The sequence below is a fragment of the Lemur catta genome, chromosome 2 (genome assembly GCF_020740605.2).
Source record: "Lemur catta isolate mLemCat1 chromosome 2, mLemCat1.pri, whole genome shotgun sequence".
NCBI lineage: Eukaryota > Metazoa > Chordata > Mammalia > Primates > Lemuridae > Lemur > Lemur catta.
Genome location: NC_059129.1, coordinates 59,631,088 through 59,649,333, shown reverse-complemented (window position 1 = coordinate 59,649,333; position 18,246 = coordinate 59,631,088). Strand labels below are relative to the sequence as shown.

The following is an 18,246-nucleotide window of genomic DNA, read 5'->3' as shown; positions in this document are numbered from 1 at the left end:
TGTTTTCGGGCGTTTAGTTTACTTTCAAAGAAAGTCCTACCACCAGAATGAATTTGGTCACTGCGGAGGATCAGAGAGCCGCAGCTGGAGAAACTCTGCAAAACTTCCGGAAAAGGGGAGACACTACGACTCCCAGAATGCAGCGCTTCTCCTCTCTCCGGCCCGCCCCCTTTGGCTACCCAATGACTGCTGTGGGAGCCTCCTCTTGGTCCCATTGGCCATCTTTCCTGTCAGTGAGGGCGGAGAGCACCAGAGCGCCCCGGAAGGCACATTTCCCGCCACGGCCAGGCGCGGAGCGGAAAACGCTAACAAGAAGAAGCTCTCGATTGGATACTCGCTCTTCTGGCGTCAGAGGACTCAGCCAATCATAATGTGTATATGCTCCCAGCGTCTCCGCCTCTTCCTCCTGGTAACGTTTGGTGGCGGGAAAAGCTCGGAAGTTTTCGCGCCGGGGCGGAGTCGTCCTAGGTCCCTTCACGCTACTTTGGTGCCGGCAGTTCCAAGGCAGTGGACATGGCGGGGACCGTGGTGCTGGATGATGTGGAGTTGCGGGAGGCTCAGAGAGATTACCTGGATTTCCTGGATGACGAGGTGAGCGGGATGCCGGGGCTCTGGTGGACCGGCTGAGGGAGGCAGCGTGGGATGCCGGTCCTCGCCCGGGCAGCGACAGGGCGTGGAAGCCAGGGGCCCGCCACACCTCCGGACCGTGGACCGTGGCTCTGCCGGCCCGACTGGAGCCTTCCACCCGACCTTGTAGCTTCTCTTGCGGTGGAGTGAGTCGCTAGTTTGTGTTCTATAGGTGAGCTTAGAGAGCGATCTGTAACTTTCTCCTAAGGACAAGTGATGGTCCGGGCGCGTGAAAGGCGACAGGTTCCTATCAAGTGCAAACAAAATGTCAAAGCCCAACTTGGCCTTTTCCATGTCGTGTCTGGCTCTCTATTTTGGGGGGAGGGTGGGCAGTGGAGAGACTGCTGTAAGGGGGTAGTGACCTGCGGTCTTGCAGGGTGCTAAGATTTTAGTGACTCATTTTCTACCGGGAGGGAAAGACTTCCTGTTTTGGTTGCATTCTTTTGCAATACCAAAGGAGATGCAGATTAAAAAGCGTTGTATGCGGGTTAAGGGGGTTTTGTGTGCAGTTCAAGATAAAGCCACAGACTGGTTGATAAAGCACCTTGAAGGGTTGATGTTGTAAACAAATAGCTAAAGCTCCCTACTCCTTTAGGTTCAGATATGATAACTCTTTCTCTCTTATTGGGAAAAAGATTTTAATTCCATACATAATTTTAAAATGAAAAACCGTTTAATGTGAATTTTAAAAGTCTGTTTACTTTACACTTTTTATTGTATATATTTAAGGTGGGCAGCATGATGTTTTGATACACATACTGAGATGATTACTACAGTCAAGCAAATTAACATCTGTTGGCATTGTTTCCTTTTGTCCTTAAATTTACATTTTAACAAGGTTTTTACTTACTGTCCTTTTAGGTTTCTTAAGGGCCCATTTTAATTCCCCACTAAAGGATGAGAAATGTCTATACAGAAAAGCTGTTGATGATGGTGGGAATAATAGCATGGACTTTGAGGAATTCATTATAATTTTTACAATCTCCTAGGAGGGTGTATTTCCAATCTGGGGATAGTGAATAAAAGGGAGAAATTGGTAAACATATACTTGGGATTCAGCTATGTCACAGAAATTGACTCATTTATTTTGCTGTGAGAACTGCTTCTTTTTAAAAACATTTTATTTTTGAATTTGTGGCTATTGTGATATGTGGTGGCTGTTTTGCAGGAAGACCAGGGAATTTATCAGAGCAAAGTTCGGGAGCTGATCAGTGACAACCAATACCGGCTGATTGTCAATGTCAATGACCTGCGCAGGAAAAATGAGAAGAGGGCTAACCGGTGAGTGGCAAGTGTTTCCAGGGGGATATCCTGGCTCTGAGTGAGAATAGCTCCCCTCCTTCTTGCCTGGACTGGAACAGGTTTCCCAGGAAAGGACCTAAATGAAACAGAGGTGACCCAGAAGCCCTCATGGCTCATCTGTACCTGCATTTTTTTCTTCCAAAAGTAGGTGTTGAGCTTTTTCTTCTTCAGTGCCCCTCCTTCTAATGTTTAGCTGAATATGATTTTTATATCTTTGATAAGTTGAATTAAAATTGGTCCTCAGTTCTGATGTATTTTACTGAGTCTTGTAGGAGAATGGGAGAAAGTAGAAGCTGAATTTTCTCTTGTTCCCCTTAATGATCTAGGAATGTCTACTGTTGTGAGGCTCAGTTTTTTTTTAAGTTCTGCCCTCTCTGTCTAATTCTCACTTTTGCCCATATATAGCCTCCTGAGCAATGCCTTTGAGGAATTGGTTGCCTTCCAGCGGGCCTTAAAGGATTTTGTGGCCTCCATTGATGCTACCTATGCCAAGCAGTATGAGGAGTTCTACATAGGATTGGAGGGCAGTTTTGGTTCCAAGCACGTCTCTCCCCGGACTCTTACCTCCTGCTTCCTTAGCTGTGTGGTCTGTGTGGAGGGCATTGTCACTAAATGTGAGTGGGTTAAAGGGAGACACTAAGGAAATGGCAGTAGGAGGACTTAGGGAGACTGGGAAAGCAGGATAGGCAAAGTAGATCTGGGTAGCTTATGGCTTCAGAGGGTGGAGCATTGAAATTAGGTGGTTAAACTCGGAGGAGCTGAGCGTGCATGATGATTAGGAAGACCTTGAGTGACTACTTGTGTTAGCAGAATTCATTCTGCTGAGAGCTGGAGGAGTCTTGGTTCCTGGCAGTCCCTTCATTCCAACCCTAATCTCCTACTGCCTTTTAATTGGAATCAGTGCTACTTAAAATTTTACATAAATGTGGTATTCTATATATAAATATAAAAATGGGTAAAAGACGGGTAGTATTGAAATAGCTTAGCCTAGTTGGAAGAACACAGTATTTGAAATCGTCACAGACTTGCATGGGTTTAGGTCCTGCCTCTATCACTGTTTAGTTGGATGACTTTTTATTGCACACTTTCCATTCTTAGGCTCTCTAGTTCGTCCCAAAGTCGTCCGCAGTGTCCACTACTGTCCTGCTACCAAGAAGACCATAGAGCGACGTTATTCTGATCTCACCACCTTGGTGGCTTTTCCATCCAGCTCTGTCTATCCTACCAAGGTGAGGGGCATGAGTTGATTGGGCCTCCTTGGGGGTTGAAGTCAAAGATACATATTTTAATGCAAGTAATAGTATAATATCTGAAGTCTGTCTTCTAGAAGTAGAGAGAGTGAAAAGAAAGGATTAATCCCAAGGAAAGACCGATTGTTGGCCAGAGTTTAATAAAGATAGTCCACAATTCTTATTTATTTATTCATTCATTCATTCACATAACTTTTATTTATTCATTCATTCATTCATTTATTTATTTTTGGAAACAGGGTCCCGCTATGTTGCCCAGGCTGGAATACAGTGGCTACTCACAGGTGTCATCATGGCACACTATAGCCTTCAACTCCTGGGCTCAAGCAATCCTCTTGTCTCAGCCTCCTGAGTAGCTGGGACTATAGGCTTATGCCACTGTGCCTAGCTTCACAATTCTTATTTTTTTAAAAAAGGATAAATATTCACTTTAGAAAATTTAGAAAATTATGAATGGTCAAAAGAAGGAAAAACATCATCTAACCTACATAGATCTTTTAGCAAAGTCATAATCATGTATAATTTTATCATCTGCTTTTTAAAAGTAGAGTAGAAAAATACTTGTGCTATAACATTACTGAATAATCTTTGCAGATATTTCACTGTGGATTTGGGAGAAAGCTAGCATAGGGAAGGGCTTTGTTTATTCTTAGTGTTCAGATTGATCTGGATTGAGGACAATGCAAAGCTTTTCTTACTTAACAAGATACAAGATCATTAATATTGATTACTTGATGTCTGAACTCATTCTATCAAAGAATACCTCCTCTCCCCCCATCAAATTTTAATTGAGAGGTACTGTATCCAAAGCATTGTTAGGCGCCGTGGAGGACAAAGATATAAATAAGACCCAGTCCTTGTCATCAGTCTTTAAACTGGTGGAGAAATCAAATATATAAACAAACCAAAACAAGAATGAGTATCTTAGAATTATAACTGAAACATACTTTAGAATTATTTAGTTTACCTCCAATGAAATGCTGAGATTCACAGAGGTTAAATGAATTGCTTAGGTTCCCAGTTAGTGATGGCCTTATGGACTAGGACCCATGTCTGTTTAGTTCAGGGCAGTTGCATTTTCTAAGTCATCTTGTTTTCTTTATTGAGGTCTCTACTTTCTAGAATTTATTCTTACTCAGGGAGTACTCTTCTGCTGATTACTGGTGGCCCAGCTTCTTTGCTTTAGAAGTGAAATACAATGGTCCAGGTCTTCTGGGTGTTGTCTAGCATGGAGGGCTTTGGGGTTACTCGTGTGTCAAGTCTGGCTCTGCTACCTGCTGTGACCTGGGGGAACTTATTTAATCTCTCCCAGTCTGTTTCCTTATCCATAAAGTGTGAAAAATACCTGCTTTACAAAGTTGTTGTGATAATTATGAGATAATTTCATGAAATAATTGCACAGTGCCTGGCACATAGCAAGTAGTAAGTGATAGCTCTTGTGTTTTTAGAAAATTTAAATATCAAAGAAGTAAAAACTTTAAAAATATTTTTATTGAAGTTTAATATGTATACAGGAAAGCTCACATAAGCGAGCTTGATGAATTACTGAAAGCTGCATATACCTGTATAATCAGCATTTAAACCAGGAAACAAAACCTTACTAGCACTCAGAAGTCGCTCTTGAGGGGCCCGTGTTACTTAAGGGTAACCAGTATCGTGATGTCTAGCAGCATAGATTACTTTTGCATGTTTTTCTATTTTATTTAAATACTCTTTTGTGTTGGACTTCTTTTGCTCTGCATTGTGTTTATAAAATCCATCCATGTTGTGTATAGGTGTGCTTCATACATTTTTATTGGTGTGTAGTATTATACAAATATACCACATTTACTTAACCACTGTATTATTGACGGCATTTGAATACTTTATAATTTTTGACTATTAGGAATAGTGCTGCTATGAGCATTATAGTACATGGCTTTTGGTGAATATTTCTGTTGGGCATTATGTAGCAGGGAAAAAACTGCTTCAGAATGTAAGCACGTATTCAGCTTTACTAGGGAAGTTAAAAATCTTAATTTAAATGCTGATACAGCCACGGTCCCTTCAGACTATGTGTTGCCTCTTCCATTAGATGGTTTGTTACCAGAACAGAGATAGAGATGGAAAAAGATGGAGAAGATACCTGTTTTTTTTTTTTTTTTTTTTTTTTGGTTTCTGGGTACTAAAATTTCATGAAGTTGTCTTATTTGTTTCCCAGAACAGATGAGTGCAGAGGACTGAGATAACTCTACTTTTCTGTGTGCCTTTTTCCAGGATGAGGAGAACAATCCCCTTGAGACAGAATATGGCCTCTCTGTCTATAAGGATCACCAGACCATCACCATCCAGGAGATGCCGGAGAAGGCCCCAGCCGGCCAGCTTCCCCGCTCTGTGGACGTCATTCTGGATGATGACTTGGTGGATAAAGCAAAGCCTGGTGACCGAGTCCAGGTGGTGGGAACCTACCGTTGTCTTCCTGGAAAAAAGGGAGGCTACACCTCAGGGACCTTCAGGTAAAGGTCTGCTGTAAAGTGTTTGGAATGCTGTTGGCAACTTGGTAGTATCCTTTCTCCAGTTTGCCATGCCCAGAGAGTTATAGGTGGACTATACTACCTGTGTGGGAGATGGGATAGTCTCTGATACATCTCTTCTGTCAGTGAAGCTGGTGATACTTAACATCTTAAGCCAAAAGTGGGAGTTACTAGTGATGTGATTACAGCCTCATGGATATCTGGGAGTTTCTCATTTATTCCTACCTCGTTCCCATAAACACTTCGTCTTTGGCTCTGCGGATCAGCAGGAGCTACATAAATTCCAGAGATGGGGCATGATCAATGTATTTGGGTCATGGACAGAGAGAATCATTTGATTCAGAACAGTTACACACACACCCAGCCCCTCCAATCCTAGCTCCGCCCCCCCCCCCCCAAAAAAACCTCTAGTTTGCTGGTCTAGTTTAGTAGCCCACCAAGGCTAACTCCTGCTGGAGGTGCTAGCTACTGATGTTAGGAATTGAATACAACAGACTTCCTCTTACTCTCTTTGTCCCAGGACTGTCCTGATTGCCTGTAATGTGAAGCAAATGAGCAAGGACGCGCAGCCTTCGTTCTCTGCTGAGGATATAGCCAAGATCAAGAAGTTCAGTAAAACCCGTTCCAAGGTCTGGGAATCCTTTAAGACATATGAGTATGGAAATGGATTTGTAAGGGTTGTGTTTTGGGGAGGCCAAGACAAGAGTTGAGCCCAGGAGTTGGAGGTTGCGGTGAGCTATGACTGTGCCATTGCACTCCAGCTTGGGTGACAGAGTGAAACCTTGTCTCAAAAAAAAACCAAAAAAACAAAAAAAACAATGTTGTATTTTGGTGCATGGCTGTCTTTGTACTGGATCAGGAGGAATGGTCAAGGGTTTTTTTCTCTGAAGTATTTAGTACTAGCTTCTGGCTCTTGTCCCAATCAATAAGTGAAAGGGTGTTTTTGCTGGTTGTTCTTAATAATTCTTTTGTACTACCTGCTGGGCTGCTAAGTGAGCCTAATACAAACATTAGGAGTTAAGTTATCAGTGTACCAGTAAGTCTATTTATTACTGAAGACATCAGTGATACATTATTAAATTTAAAATGTTATGTTTTGTTTTATTTCTCCAACTAGTTTTTCCTATCTTTTTCTTTTTAAAGACAAGATGTCCACATATAGAGTTGAACTACATGTATGAATGTGTGATAAAGGTTACTGCTGAAGCACAATACACATTCTTATTAGACCTAAAATGTTGAAGCTGAGAACAATTTTTTTTTTCTTAAAGATTAAACCTCTAAACAAGTCTTGGAATCCAGGCTGCCTCTGTGTGTGCTCTGATAATGGTCTAATAATGTGATTTGTATATTTCAAGCATTTTCTGTTGGCCAAAGTATAAAATGGAGCTCTGCAAAACCCCATTGAATCTCACTCAGCTTTTCACTCTATTGGTTATTTCTCCTCTAGGATATCTTTGACCAGCTGGCCAGGTCATTGGCCCCTAGTATCCATGGGCATGACTATGTCAAGAAGGCAATCCTGTGCTTGCTCTTGGGAGGGGTGGAACGAGACCTAGAAAATGGCAGTCACATCCGTGGGGACATCAATATTCTTCTAATAGGTATGGTATTGGGGATTTGCTTAAGACTTTCGTTCTTACCTTGTGGAGTGTGATTGTGGAAACATATATAGTAAGAATGTGTATTCTGTACCTGGCAGTATAGGGCAACAGGCTAAAATAAATCTTTTTTAAAAAAATCATTTCTGGAATTATTGACTTACAATAGCTAAAATATATTTTTTCGTGAATGGTGAAGGGAAAAGTGAAGGAAATAATATTAACGACCAATTACTGTATGTCTCTGTTTGTGTCAAGAGCTGTGCTAGAAGAGTAGGACTTGCTGGGGGGAATGGGGAGTGGGGAGTTTCTTAGATAATCATCACCACCCCATCCTACAGGAGACCCATCGGTTGCCAAGTCTCAGCTTCTGCGGTACGTGCTTTGCACTGCACCCCGGGCTATCCCCACCACTGGCCGGGGCTCTTCTGGAGTGGGTCTGACGGCCGCTGTCACCACAGACCAGGAAACAGGTAAAGGTGTAAGAGTCCTTGGCAAAGGCCCAACAGTGAGATTGAACATAGGTTCTTTGAGGTTGCTCTAGGCATGACTTGTGTTCTGAAGACACAGTTAAGAGGTTAGTTGGGGCCAGATTGTAGAGGACTGAGTATTTGGCCATGGGGGGTGAATTATTTAAGTCTTTAGGTGGCTTTTTATTTACAAGAATGTTTCCTGGGTGATTTTAAAGAGTTTCAAAGGAGAAAGCATAGCACATTGGAAGGGAAATAAAAATGAAGATTATACTGTTTTATGAACTATAGGAAGGGATTTAAAGACCAGTGAGTGAAAAGAGAACAGGTGTGGTTGGGCTATCACATGAGGATAAGGGCAATGAAAGAACCTATAAAGGAAGTTTGTGAGAAGCTTTCTGCCTAAGGATCAAAGTGGGACAGAGAGATAATCAGATTTGAGCTGAAAAGGTGACCCACCAGGCTTTCCTCTAAGTTTCTTGGAGATGAAACCTCTTTACTGCATTCTCATGTGCTACAGTGAGAAGTTCTGAGGAAGGAGATTGAAATCCCTCCCTTATGTCCTCTATGACCTGGACTGGAGCACGTGTTTTTACCTCCTCACTTCCCAGGGGAGCGCCGTCTGGAAGCCGGGGCCATGGTCCTGGCTGACCGAGGTGTGGTTTGCATTGATGAGTTCGACAAGATGTCTGACATGGATCGCACAGCCATCCACGAAGTGATGGAGCAGGGTCGAGTGACCATCGCCAAGGCTGGCATCCATGCTCGGCTGAATGCCCGCTGCAGTGTTTTGGCAGCCGCCAACCCCGTCTACGGCAGGGTAAGTGGAATCAGGCCCTTAACTGTTGTCCTCATTTTCATTTGGTTCTGCTGAATAACTGGGCTGAGAAGTTTATTCTAGTTGCCCCAGGGGAATAACAGGCCAAAGAATGAAAGTAAGGTCATCATCTTGTTATTGTCCTTGGTTTAGAGTAGTGGTTCCTCACCCATTCCTACACAAGAGTCCCCTGGAAAGTTGTTTATTTAAAAATAACTTTTTAACAATACAAAGGAGAAAACAAAAATGACCTGTAGTACAAGCCAGGTCACCTGTATTGTCATTAAATAAAAGTACTACATGCACATGGCAGGAGAATTTCTAAACAGAACAGAGAAATGTAGTGTGAAACTTCCTTCCTATCTTTTTTCCAAGAGATAACAGCTTTGGAGTGTTTCAGGAAACAGAAATTGAAGCATGTACCAGCAAATGCACTATCTCCTTTGTTAAGAATTATCTCTTTATCTTTGTTTTTAGCATGACTATGATGTGCTTAGTTAGGTGTAATCTTATATATTTATCCTGCTTGGGGTTTGCTGAGTTTGGTACCCCTCCCCCCAGCTTTCTAGTATTCCATTGTATAGATTTATAGTAATTTATTTAACTAACTTCCATTTGATAGGCATTTAGTGGTTTCCCTTTTTCCTTCCCACTATGAATGAAGCTGCAATGAACATCCCTTTATATGTATTTTGTTATATCTATCTTATAAATACCTAGCAATGGAGTTATATGCATTTTTATTTTGGTAGAGATTACAAAATTGCTCTCTAATGATCGTATCATATTAATACTTCCAATAACTAGTGCTTATAAATGCTTTATAGTTATCAACTCCTCTCATCCTCTCAGTAGCTACCTCACAATGGGAAGTAGTTACTTAATCCTCATTTTATAGGTGAGAAAATAGAGGCACAAAGTTTATATAACTTGCTGAAGAGGCACAGTTTAGAAGATGGCAGAGCCAGGATTTGAACCCAGAGCTCACACTGTGCTCTGGCAGTTTATAATCACACGGTGTATGGGAACATTTGTTTTGGTGGTATCTTTTTGAACATACAGATGCATGGTCCCCAGTTCAGACTTTCTGAATCCGAATCTTTGAGTTGGCATGCTTGGTAGCTATGGGTTAGAAAGGCTCCACAGGTTGGTTTTATTGTGTAGCCTAGGTTGAAAACCATAGGTTTTTCTTTTTTGGCAAATCCAGTTGATGGTTTTTAAATTATTAATAATGATGCTGTGTATTTGCATCATTCAGAAGAATGATTGGGAAATTTAAGAAAATGGCAGGACTTGAAATCATTATTACCTACAAGGTTGTCATGCTCTCTGACTGTGAAGTGTATGTAGGTGGGTAAGCATCAGCCCAGTAGGCCCAGCAGTGGAAGATAAGAGTATCAGGGTACCTGGATCCCAAGGAAAAAACTCCTTTGATTCTTAAGACATTATGATTTATAGGTCATTGACCATTTTGGTTGAGTAAGGGACTCAGTCCCTTCTGAGTAAGGGACTTCAAAGTTCACAGTTCTTCTAGCCTAGCCAGCTTTCCTTGTCTTTATGAGAGGTAGGGGAGAGGGAATCATCTTTCAGAGTTGATCCTGCCTTGGGAATGAGAAGAGCAAAATCAAGCTTGGGAAGGCAAGAGCTGGTTTTGAGACTCGCACTCACCCAGTTAGAGGTTCCTATGCTCGGAGGTGGGGCTTCTGAGTTAGCTCAGGTTACCTGAGCTTCGGTTAAAGGAGGGTTGCAGGTGGAAGAGATGATTTATGTATTTGTTTTCTTTCCTTTTTTTTTTGTTACAAACTTTCATGTTATGATTTACGTGTTTTATAGCTTTTAAAATACTTTTTCACTGCTGTTTCTGTTTTGTTCTTTAAGATTTAGCCTTCCAGTCTCATTCCCAGAATCAATCCAGCCTCGTTATCCTTCTATTGACGGTCACTTCCTTTTTTCCTGTATTCCCCAGTATGATCAGTACAAGACCCCAATGGAGAACATTGGGCTGCAGGACTCGCTGCTGTCGCGATTTGACTTGCTTTTCATCATGCTGGATCAGATGGATCCTGAGCAGGATCGGGAGATCTCGGACCATGTCCTTAGGATGCACCGTTACAGAGCCCCCGGGGAGCAGGATGGTGACGGTGAGGCCATGAGAAGAGTAAGAGTGACTAATGCAAGGGATCCTAAACAGATGCTGTTGTCTTCGGCCCAGCATGGGTGGTGGTGGGTGTTTCAGTGTCCGGGGGTTGATGTTGCCTGGCCATCTCCCCTGCTTGCTCACTGGAGGTTATCCTAAGGCGTGTCTTTTGTCCATTTCTGGGTCTGGGAATACCTTTGAGCATCTTCTGTGGGTCAGGCAGTTCCCCCCTCTTTATTTGTGGTTCCACATGTTGGTTTCCTTCTGAGTCCTTTCTTTGTGAGTCTTGGTCTCTTCCTTTCTTGTGCTATAGAGGGTGCAATTTCCCCTGGGTTAAATTCTTTCTTACTCTCCTTTCTCCCAACTTTGGTTTACCAGCTATGCCTTTGGGTAGTGCTGTGGATATCCTGGCCACAGATGATCCCAACTTAAACCAGGAGGACCAGCAGGAGACCCAGATTTATGAGAAACATGACAACCTTCTGCATGGGACCAAGAAGAAAAAGTGAGCATTCCTCATACCCCTCCCTTGAGGGAACCTGATATTTGTGTCATAATAGAACACATGTATATCTGAGCTTATTTAAGGCATTATATGCCCGGGCCAAGGTTATGCCTAGAGTTATAACCATGTGGGCCAGTTTTCTTCTTTTCTAGGTCCACAGATACACCCTTTATCTGGGCCAGTTGTCTTGTAAATGTTTGTGAGTGGTTCAGCCCAGGTTCAGATCTTTTCTTAAAATAGAAGGTTTTGGCAACATGCCCAACTGGTGGTGGGTATGTGATGTCTTCCTTATACATGAAAGATTGTATGTGTCATGTAGCCCCTTGTGGCGAAGGCTCAGTAGATAGCAAGCACTGGAGACTTTGCAAGTAGATTTGGATAAAGGAGACTTGTGATCAGGTGCTCAAAGCATGAAATGTAGGATCCTACACCTTTTTTTGGCCATGATGCAGTAAGAAGCATAGCATAGTCTTCAAAGCTATTGGTTTAAGAATGTAGAATTTGGAGTCAGAAAACTGAATTTTTTTGAGTACTTTAGTTTCTCTGAGCCATAGTGTTGCCGTCTACATAATAGAGCAAATAATACCTAAACTTCCTACTTAAACTACCTAATTCACAAATAATACCTAAAACAATTATATAAAAGTATGTGAAAGGGCCTTGTGTATACATATATGGGAGTTGTGATAATGGGTTCTAGGTCTTGTCTCTGCTATGCTGTTTGAGCTTGGCTTTTCTCAGGAGAGGCAAAGCCACTCATTCAGGTGAGTATAAAGTATGGCGGAGAAGTGGAATTCACTGTGTGTGGCTCCAGGGAGAAGATGGTGAGTGCAGTGTTCATGAAGAAGTACATCCATGTGGCCAAAATCATCAAGCCTGTCCTGACACAGGAATCGGCTGCCTACATTGCGGAAGAGTACTCGCGCCTGCGCAGCCAGGACAGCATGAGCTCGGACACCGCCAGGGTGAGTGCCCAAGGGCAGCACTGACCTGGGGGTCCCCTAGGTATATGGCTGGGGCAGGAGTCCCTGCTGTCAGGGAGCTTTGAAAGCTTTTTGACTTAGTGATTCTTTCTTGGTCTGAAGGGCTTCCTGTTACATAATTTTTAGTCATTTTTTTTTACAAGGGAAAATGAAATAAGGACCCCAGAGATAACATGTATCTCATTAGTTCAAATAACATTGGCCTGCAGAAGCTGTGATTCATTCAGCCAACGTATGAGTGACTTCTGAGAACTGACCTGGTCTCTACTCTTACATGCAGTGTAAAATTAATAAGAGCTCTCCTCAAAGGGCTCAGATGTGGAGAGGGAAGCAGAACGGCAGATAGATCTTTTATACATATTTGTAAATATATACCCCAGTGTGGTACTTACAAAGGAATGGAATGTGGAAGGCTATTTGAGTGTAGGTGAAGAAGCTATTAATTTCTCCTTTAGACTTCCCCGAAGGGGTTATAATGTCAAGGAAGGATTCCCAGCGAGTGTGATATTTGGGCTGGACTTTGATAGATGGCTAGCACTTGGGCACCCATGATGGTTATCCAGAGGAATTTCTAGTAACCTGATATAGCTGTCCTTGAATTTGTTTGTCTAAATCTTTTAGGGGCAGTGTAGTTCACATAGGATTTCCCAGACCCAAGTTCAAAACCGTCATTATATGACGTAGACATAAACTCTTGGTTTTAGACATGATCCCAGCTCATCTACTCCAGTGTCACACACATTCTGTCTTCTGGAATCTTAACACTACCAGAGACAGCATGCTCAGAACATTACTGTGTTGAAGTCTTAGAATATTCTATTTATTGAGCTTAAACTTGCTTCCTCACGACTTCTACCCATGAATTTTAATTTTGTTTTCTGGAGATTGTATATCAATTGTCTTCATGTTCCCTTCTTTCTTTTTAACTGTTCCTCCCCTACATGTGAACTTGTTCCATTGTGTCAAAGGTCCCCTTGCTGAACCCAGAACTGTGCATAAGACACCATTTCAGATGTGGTCTTAGTGTGTATGGGGTTTGTAAAACCCTTGATTAGGACTCTAGTTCTGCTGGTGCAGGCAAGGGTTTCACCAGCTTCTTAGGTGATTCAAGAATTAGCGTGACCTTGGAAAAATTACTTGAAGTGCTTTAAATTTCCTTTATCTATAAAACTTCTCCAAGTTATTAAGTGGGTTGAATGACAGAAGGAATATATATACAAGCAAACTTCCTGGTGCATTGCAGGCCTGCAATAAGTGATTATTTTTCTCCTTTCACTTTTGTGCTCTTCGTAGTCTTTTATCTTTCCAGCCAGAAGATGCTTTATTTTCTCCCCTGTTCACCGGTTCCTCTCTCTCTCCCTTAGCCCTCTCACTTATATTTCCTTGATGATTTTTGTTATCTTTCTGAATTTTATATGGTATCTATAGAGAATGCAGAGCTCTGAATTCTTTGCTCAGGCTTCCTGGAGCTTTTTTTAGTAGTGTTTTTATTGCCCTTGCCGTGCGGTAGGAATTAAGGGCATGCCTAAAGGATTCTGGGTAAGTAATCCTCACATTTTCTTCCTCAGACATCTCCAGTAACAGCCCGAACTCTGGAAACTCTGATTCGATTGGCCACAGCCCATGCGAAGGCCCGCATGAGCAAGACTGTGGACCTGCAGGACGCAGAGGAAGCCGTGGAATTGGTCCAATACGCTTACTTCAAGAAGGTGAGGATTCAGTCACGGACTTCCACAGTTCACACCTGCGTTTGGATTGTCAGTAGAAAGCAGCATTTGTCTGCCAGTGTTCAGTCTGCCTTGCTCCTTCCTCTGGAACACACAGTGGTTCTCAACCCTGGCTGCACCTGAGAAGCAGATGGGAAGCTTTAAAATACAGAAGCCAGGGCTCCTAGGGATTCTGGTTCAATTGATGTGCTATACTTGCAGTCAACTACTTCTGTCTACCCCTCCTTCTTTTGCATCTTAAAAATGTTGGCGTCTCCAAAGGAGTTACTTGGATAATCTTCCTCTTCCCTCTTCACCCTTGCCCTGGGCAGTCTCTTCACATGTCCCATTGGCACCTCAGAAGCTCATGTTAGAAATTGAACTCTCAGACTTGCCTCTCATCCTATTTCCCTATTTCTATTTGTGACACTGTTTCTGTGTCATTTAGATACCAACCCTTAAAGCCTAGATTTCCTTTTTCTGGTTGTCTACCTCTTCCCCAGTCTGGTGAATTCTAGCCCTTTGGGATTCAGTTGTGGGTTTGATAAACGTTTCCTAGGTTGAAGGGTGTCTTAAATTGTTTTCCACTTAACCAGTATGGGCTGAACACTTTTTTGGTTTGTTTCTTTATTCAGTAAATACTTATTGAGTACGTACTTTATGAAGGGCATTGAACACACCTCCCAGCATTTTCAAAAGCTGAATAGCAGCCTCTCTCCTTGCCCCTGGTGCTGGGACTTGGGGACGAGAGGCTAAGTAAGCCATTGGAAACACGGAAGTCACTCCTGCTGATGGTGCAGAAAGGACTCTTATTCAGAGTGTGTGATGCAGTCCCCAGCATCAGTGACCTCTCCAGCACCCCCCTACTCCACTTGCCGTGGTCCTAGGTTCTGGAGAAGGAGAAGAAACGTAAGAAGCGAAGTGAGGATGAATCAGAGACAGAAGACGAAGAGGAGAAAAGCCAGGAGGACCCTGAGCAGAAGAAGAAGAGGTAAGGTGGGGCAGAGTGAAATGAGATGAAAGGGCTCCGATTCGGGCTGGGGAGAGGGGTGGAGGCTGGATCCAGTGCTACTTATTGATGTCTGGTTCTTCAGGGATGGGGTGCTAAGACTTGTGTTTCGTATGATGCTTTTTTCCCCTTTCCTGCTAGAGAAATGCTAAGTTAGCAAGACCAGTAACCCGCTCGCTGAGGGTTTTGAATACGTATTTAGAAATGCTTGAGGTAATTTTCCCTGCATGCTTGCGGTTGAGTCTATAAGGGTGGAACATACGGAAAAAGAGCGCTGGGAAGCACAGCCTGTTTATGTTCCAGTCTGGAGACTTGATCTCTTTCAGAAAAAGTAGCAGTTGGTACAGGCCTAAGCCTAGTGTTTCACTTCAGTTATCGATGATTCTATTTCCTTTTCTTTGTGGTCAGAGGCACAGGATGGGCTTCCCCAAAGCCTTTCCCTCTGTTAACTGCTGTGGGTATTTTAGGAGGAAGACTCGCCAGTCGGATGCCAAAGACGGGGATTCATATGACCCTTATGACTTCAGTGACACAGAGGAGGAAATGCCTCCAGGTGAGTGAGGGTCCCCTACTGATCAAAGAGGTTGTTCCTTTGAGTCCTGAACTTTTTTAGTTGCTCTATGCACTGTATTTTCTTGTGGGCTCCTGTTCAAGCTTCCTGCTTGGGGCCCAGTGTCCAAGAGGTTTGTCTCGAGAGAACCTCAGGGGAAACCCACGATAAAAAAAATAAAATCATTGGAAAAATCTTTGCTCAGTTGTTTACTTCCTTCTTGGTGAACTGTGCTCTTTTGACCCACCTAGTGTACGCATCCCTGATAGTGTGTCTATTGAGGCCTCCTGCTTGACTCAATGCCTTTGTCATCCCGTGGGGATTCCCTTTGTTCTGATAGTTTTGCCTGGCCCCAGAAGAACCCTAGGGAATAGGCTTGGTGTAAGGGAAGGGAGGGGAGTGGAGAAGAGGACTTCTCTGGTGTTTGTGCAAATGGCTTCACCTTGCTGCCTTCTCTGTCTCTGTAACCACCCATCCTCTGAAGTGCACACTCCAAAGACGGCAGACTCGCAGGAGACCAAGGAGTCCCTGACAGTGGAGTTGAGTGAATCCAGGTGAGTTCGGAAGTTGCTCCTGCCCCTTTGGGAATTCCATATATTGCTTAGGCAAGGACTTGTTCTTGCAGAGAGAAAGAAGCAAATTGCTGGTTATCAACAGAATTCCAAACTAGAGGCCCAGTGATTTTTAAAACATTTTATATCTGATTCTAATTTCAAACTTACTGAAAAGTTATGAGAAAAACTTGAAGAATTTCTGTATATCATTTACCCAGAATCTTCATTTGTTTATATTTTATCATTTGCTTTATTAATAATTAATTCCCTCTCTGGGAATTTGAATTGTGCCCCTATGGGGTCAGAAAGAAGAACAGCAAGGACAAATTTATGTCTTATTGTAAGTTTGGATTCTTCTTGGTAGGAAAGATACATCTTTTCTCACTAAATTTTGGGCATTTGCTTTTGAAATGAAGAATTTTTACCACCAGGGTTTCAGAAAACATTTTTATCTCTAAATTTTGTTTATTAGACACCAAATAAACTCCATAGCTAAGGTTTACTTTTGCCTTTTTATGCCTTCAACATATAACAGTATGTTTACTGAAAAAAATTTGAAAAATATTGAAAAGTATTTAGGAAAAAATATTAAATCAGTGGTAATGCCACTCCCCAGAGAAAACCATCAAACTATCTCTTAAAATGCTTCCGAATCAGCTCATACAGATCTCACTCTTTTTAGTGACTACAGGGTTTCCATAGTATGGTTGAATAAAAAATTATTTAATGAGGTCTCTAATGATGGAAATTTGGTTGTTCCCTGTTTATAGTAAAACATTCTTAAACTTTTCACTGTACACTCATGCAGGTGTCGCTGTGAGTTCCTAGAAATGGACTCCCTGGGACAAAAGGATATGTGCTTTTAAAACTTCAGTGTTGCTAAATTGTCCCCCATAGGTGTTGACCAGTTTGCCTTTCTACAGTGCATGGGAATGCCAACTTCCCCCACACTCAGAGGCCTCCAGTTTTAAAGTGCTGTTATTTCTCACTGTGCAGGGAGCTCTATAGTTCAACAGTCTAGCTTTGAAGGGGGATGCTCAGGTGTGGAGCAGCCATCAGAGGCAGTCATGTGTGTGTGAGAATATTTAGGGCCACCTCTCCTGCATTAATACTTTGTATTTTCCCAGTATGGATCTTGCCTGAGGGCATTTGGGTTTGTTTACTCTTCCTCCACTCTTTTTTCTGTCTTGGGCAGATTGAAGGCATTCAAGGTGGCCCTCTTGGATGTGTTCCGGGAAGCTCACGCACAGTCAGTGGGCATGAATCGCCTCACAGAATCCGTCAACCGGGACAATGAAGAGCCCTTCTCTTCAGCGGAGATCCAGGCTGCTCTGACCAAGATGCAGGATGACAACCAGGTCATGGTGTCTGAGGGCATCATCTTCCTCATCTGAGGAGGCCTCCCATCCGAACTTGGAGTTGTGCCGAGAGAGTTTCTCCCTTGTTGCCCAATTCCCCTCCCCCACCTTACGCTTTGCCTTGGTCTCTGGATAGCAGTGCTAATTGAACTGAAGTTGAGGGACAGTGGTGAGGAAGCCGAATCAGCACTCTGGAAGCTTTGGAAATGGGTGATGGAAGCTCCCATGGCGTAAGGAAAGAAGAAAGTGGGGAAGGACAGGACTATTGCATCTTCATTGCAGCAGCACTGGATGTGGTCCCGCTTCCTGCCCCAAACAACCCAATTTGTTATTGTCTGTAAATAACATGTGACTTCAGAGTACTTTTTATGGCACAGCTGATTTGTGTTCATCTTTTCTATTTGTTGGCTGTTTTTCTGCAGAGCACTTTGGTCTGGACCAGGCTTTGGGTTGTTCTGTGCTGGGAAGCGAAGCTGAGGCCAGTCATGTCAGTCAAGAAAGCTTTCTTTGCAGTTAAGACTGTATGTCATATGTATGTTTGACCTGAACATCCAGGACATTGAATAAACTTAACCATTTTGTACACACAGCCTTAATACTGTGTGCTTTTTATACACACATTGAAAAATTTTGTTTTCGTGAGCTTGGGTTTGCTGCTCCTGTATTTGCACCAAGCCACCACAAGGTGGCAGCAGCCTGCTGTGATCTGTCTCTGGGGGTCAGGTCTTCAGGTGTTTTCTTCCTCAGTAACACCAGCATTTTAGTCAAAATTGACAGTGCAAACCAAACCCTCCGATTTGAAAGAGCTACATGGCTACTGGAGACCAGTGAGTCCAGGAGAAGAATTAACCCTCTGTCTGGCTT

General features: G+C 42.9%; 1 protein-coding gene across 3 annotated transcripts; it reads left to right on the top strand.

The window, feature by feature from the left end:
* The first annotated feature begins 351 nt into the window (after positions 1-351).
* MCM3 (minichromosome maintenance complex component 3) lies at positions 352-17,971 on the top strand. Of its 3 annotated transcripts, XM_045543726.1 has the most exons (17): positions 352-591; positions 1,796-1,908; positions 2,335-2,543; positions 3,028-3,158; positions 5,436-5,674; positions 6,213-6,321; positions 7,143-7,296; positions 7,635-7,766; positions 8,375-8,583; positions 10,547-10,721; positions 11,096-11,222; positions 12,037-12,187; positions 13,774-13,914; positions 14,799-14,902; positions 15,388-15,473; positions 15,955-16,024; positions 17,220-17,971. In XM_045543726.1, exons 1-17 carry the CDS (start codon positions 514-516, stop codon positions 17,416-17,418), a joined length of 2,427 nt encoding a protein of 808 aa, XP_045399682.1. In that variant the 5' UTR covers positions 352-513; the 3' UTR covers positions 17,419-17,971. The 3 variants fall into 3 exon arrangements, with proteins under 3 accessions (XP_045399682.1, XP_045399684.1, XP_045399683.1); XM_045543728.1 differs by lacking the exon at positions 1,796-1,908 and having other exon boundaries at positions 539-591; XM_045543727.1 differs by lacking the exons at positions 352-591; positions 1,796-1,908 and adding an exon at positions 1,986-2,073.
* Positions 17,972-18,246: the final 275 nt, after the last annotated feature.

Bases quoted from the DNA above. Each gene is read 5' to 3' on its own strand.
- MCM3 (XM_045543726.1), top strand. From the start codon at position 514: ATGGCGGGGACCGTGGTGCTGGATGATGTGGAGTTGCGGGAGGCTCAG. The intron at 2,544-3,027 runs GTGAGTGGGTTA...TTCCATTCTTAG, and splicing joins GGAGGGCATTGTCACTAAAT to GCTCTCTAGTTCGTCCCAAA. The intron at 13,915-14,798 runs GTGAGGATTCAG...CCGTGGTCCTAG, and splicing joins AATACGCTTACTTCAAGAAG to GTTCTGGAGAAGGAGAAGAA.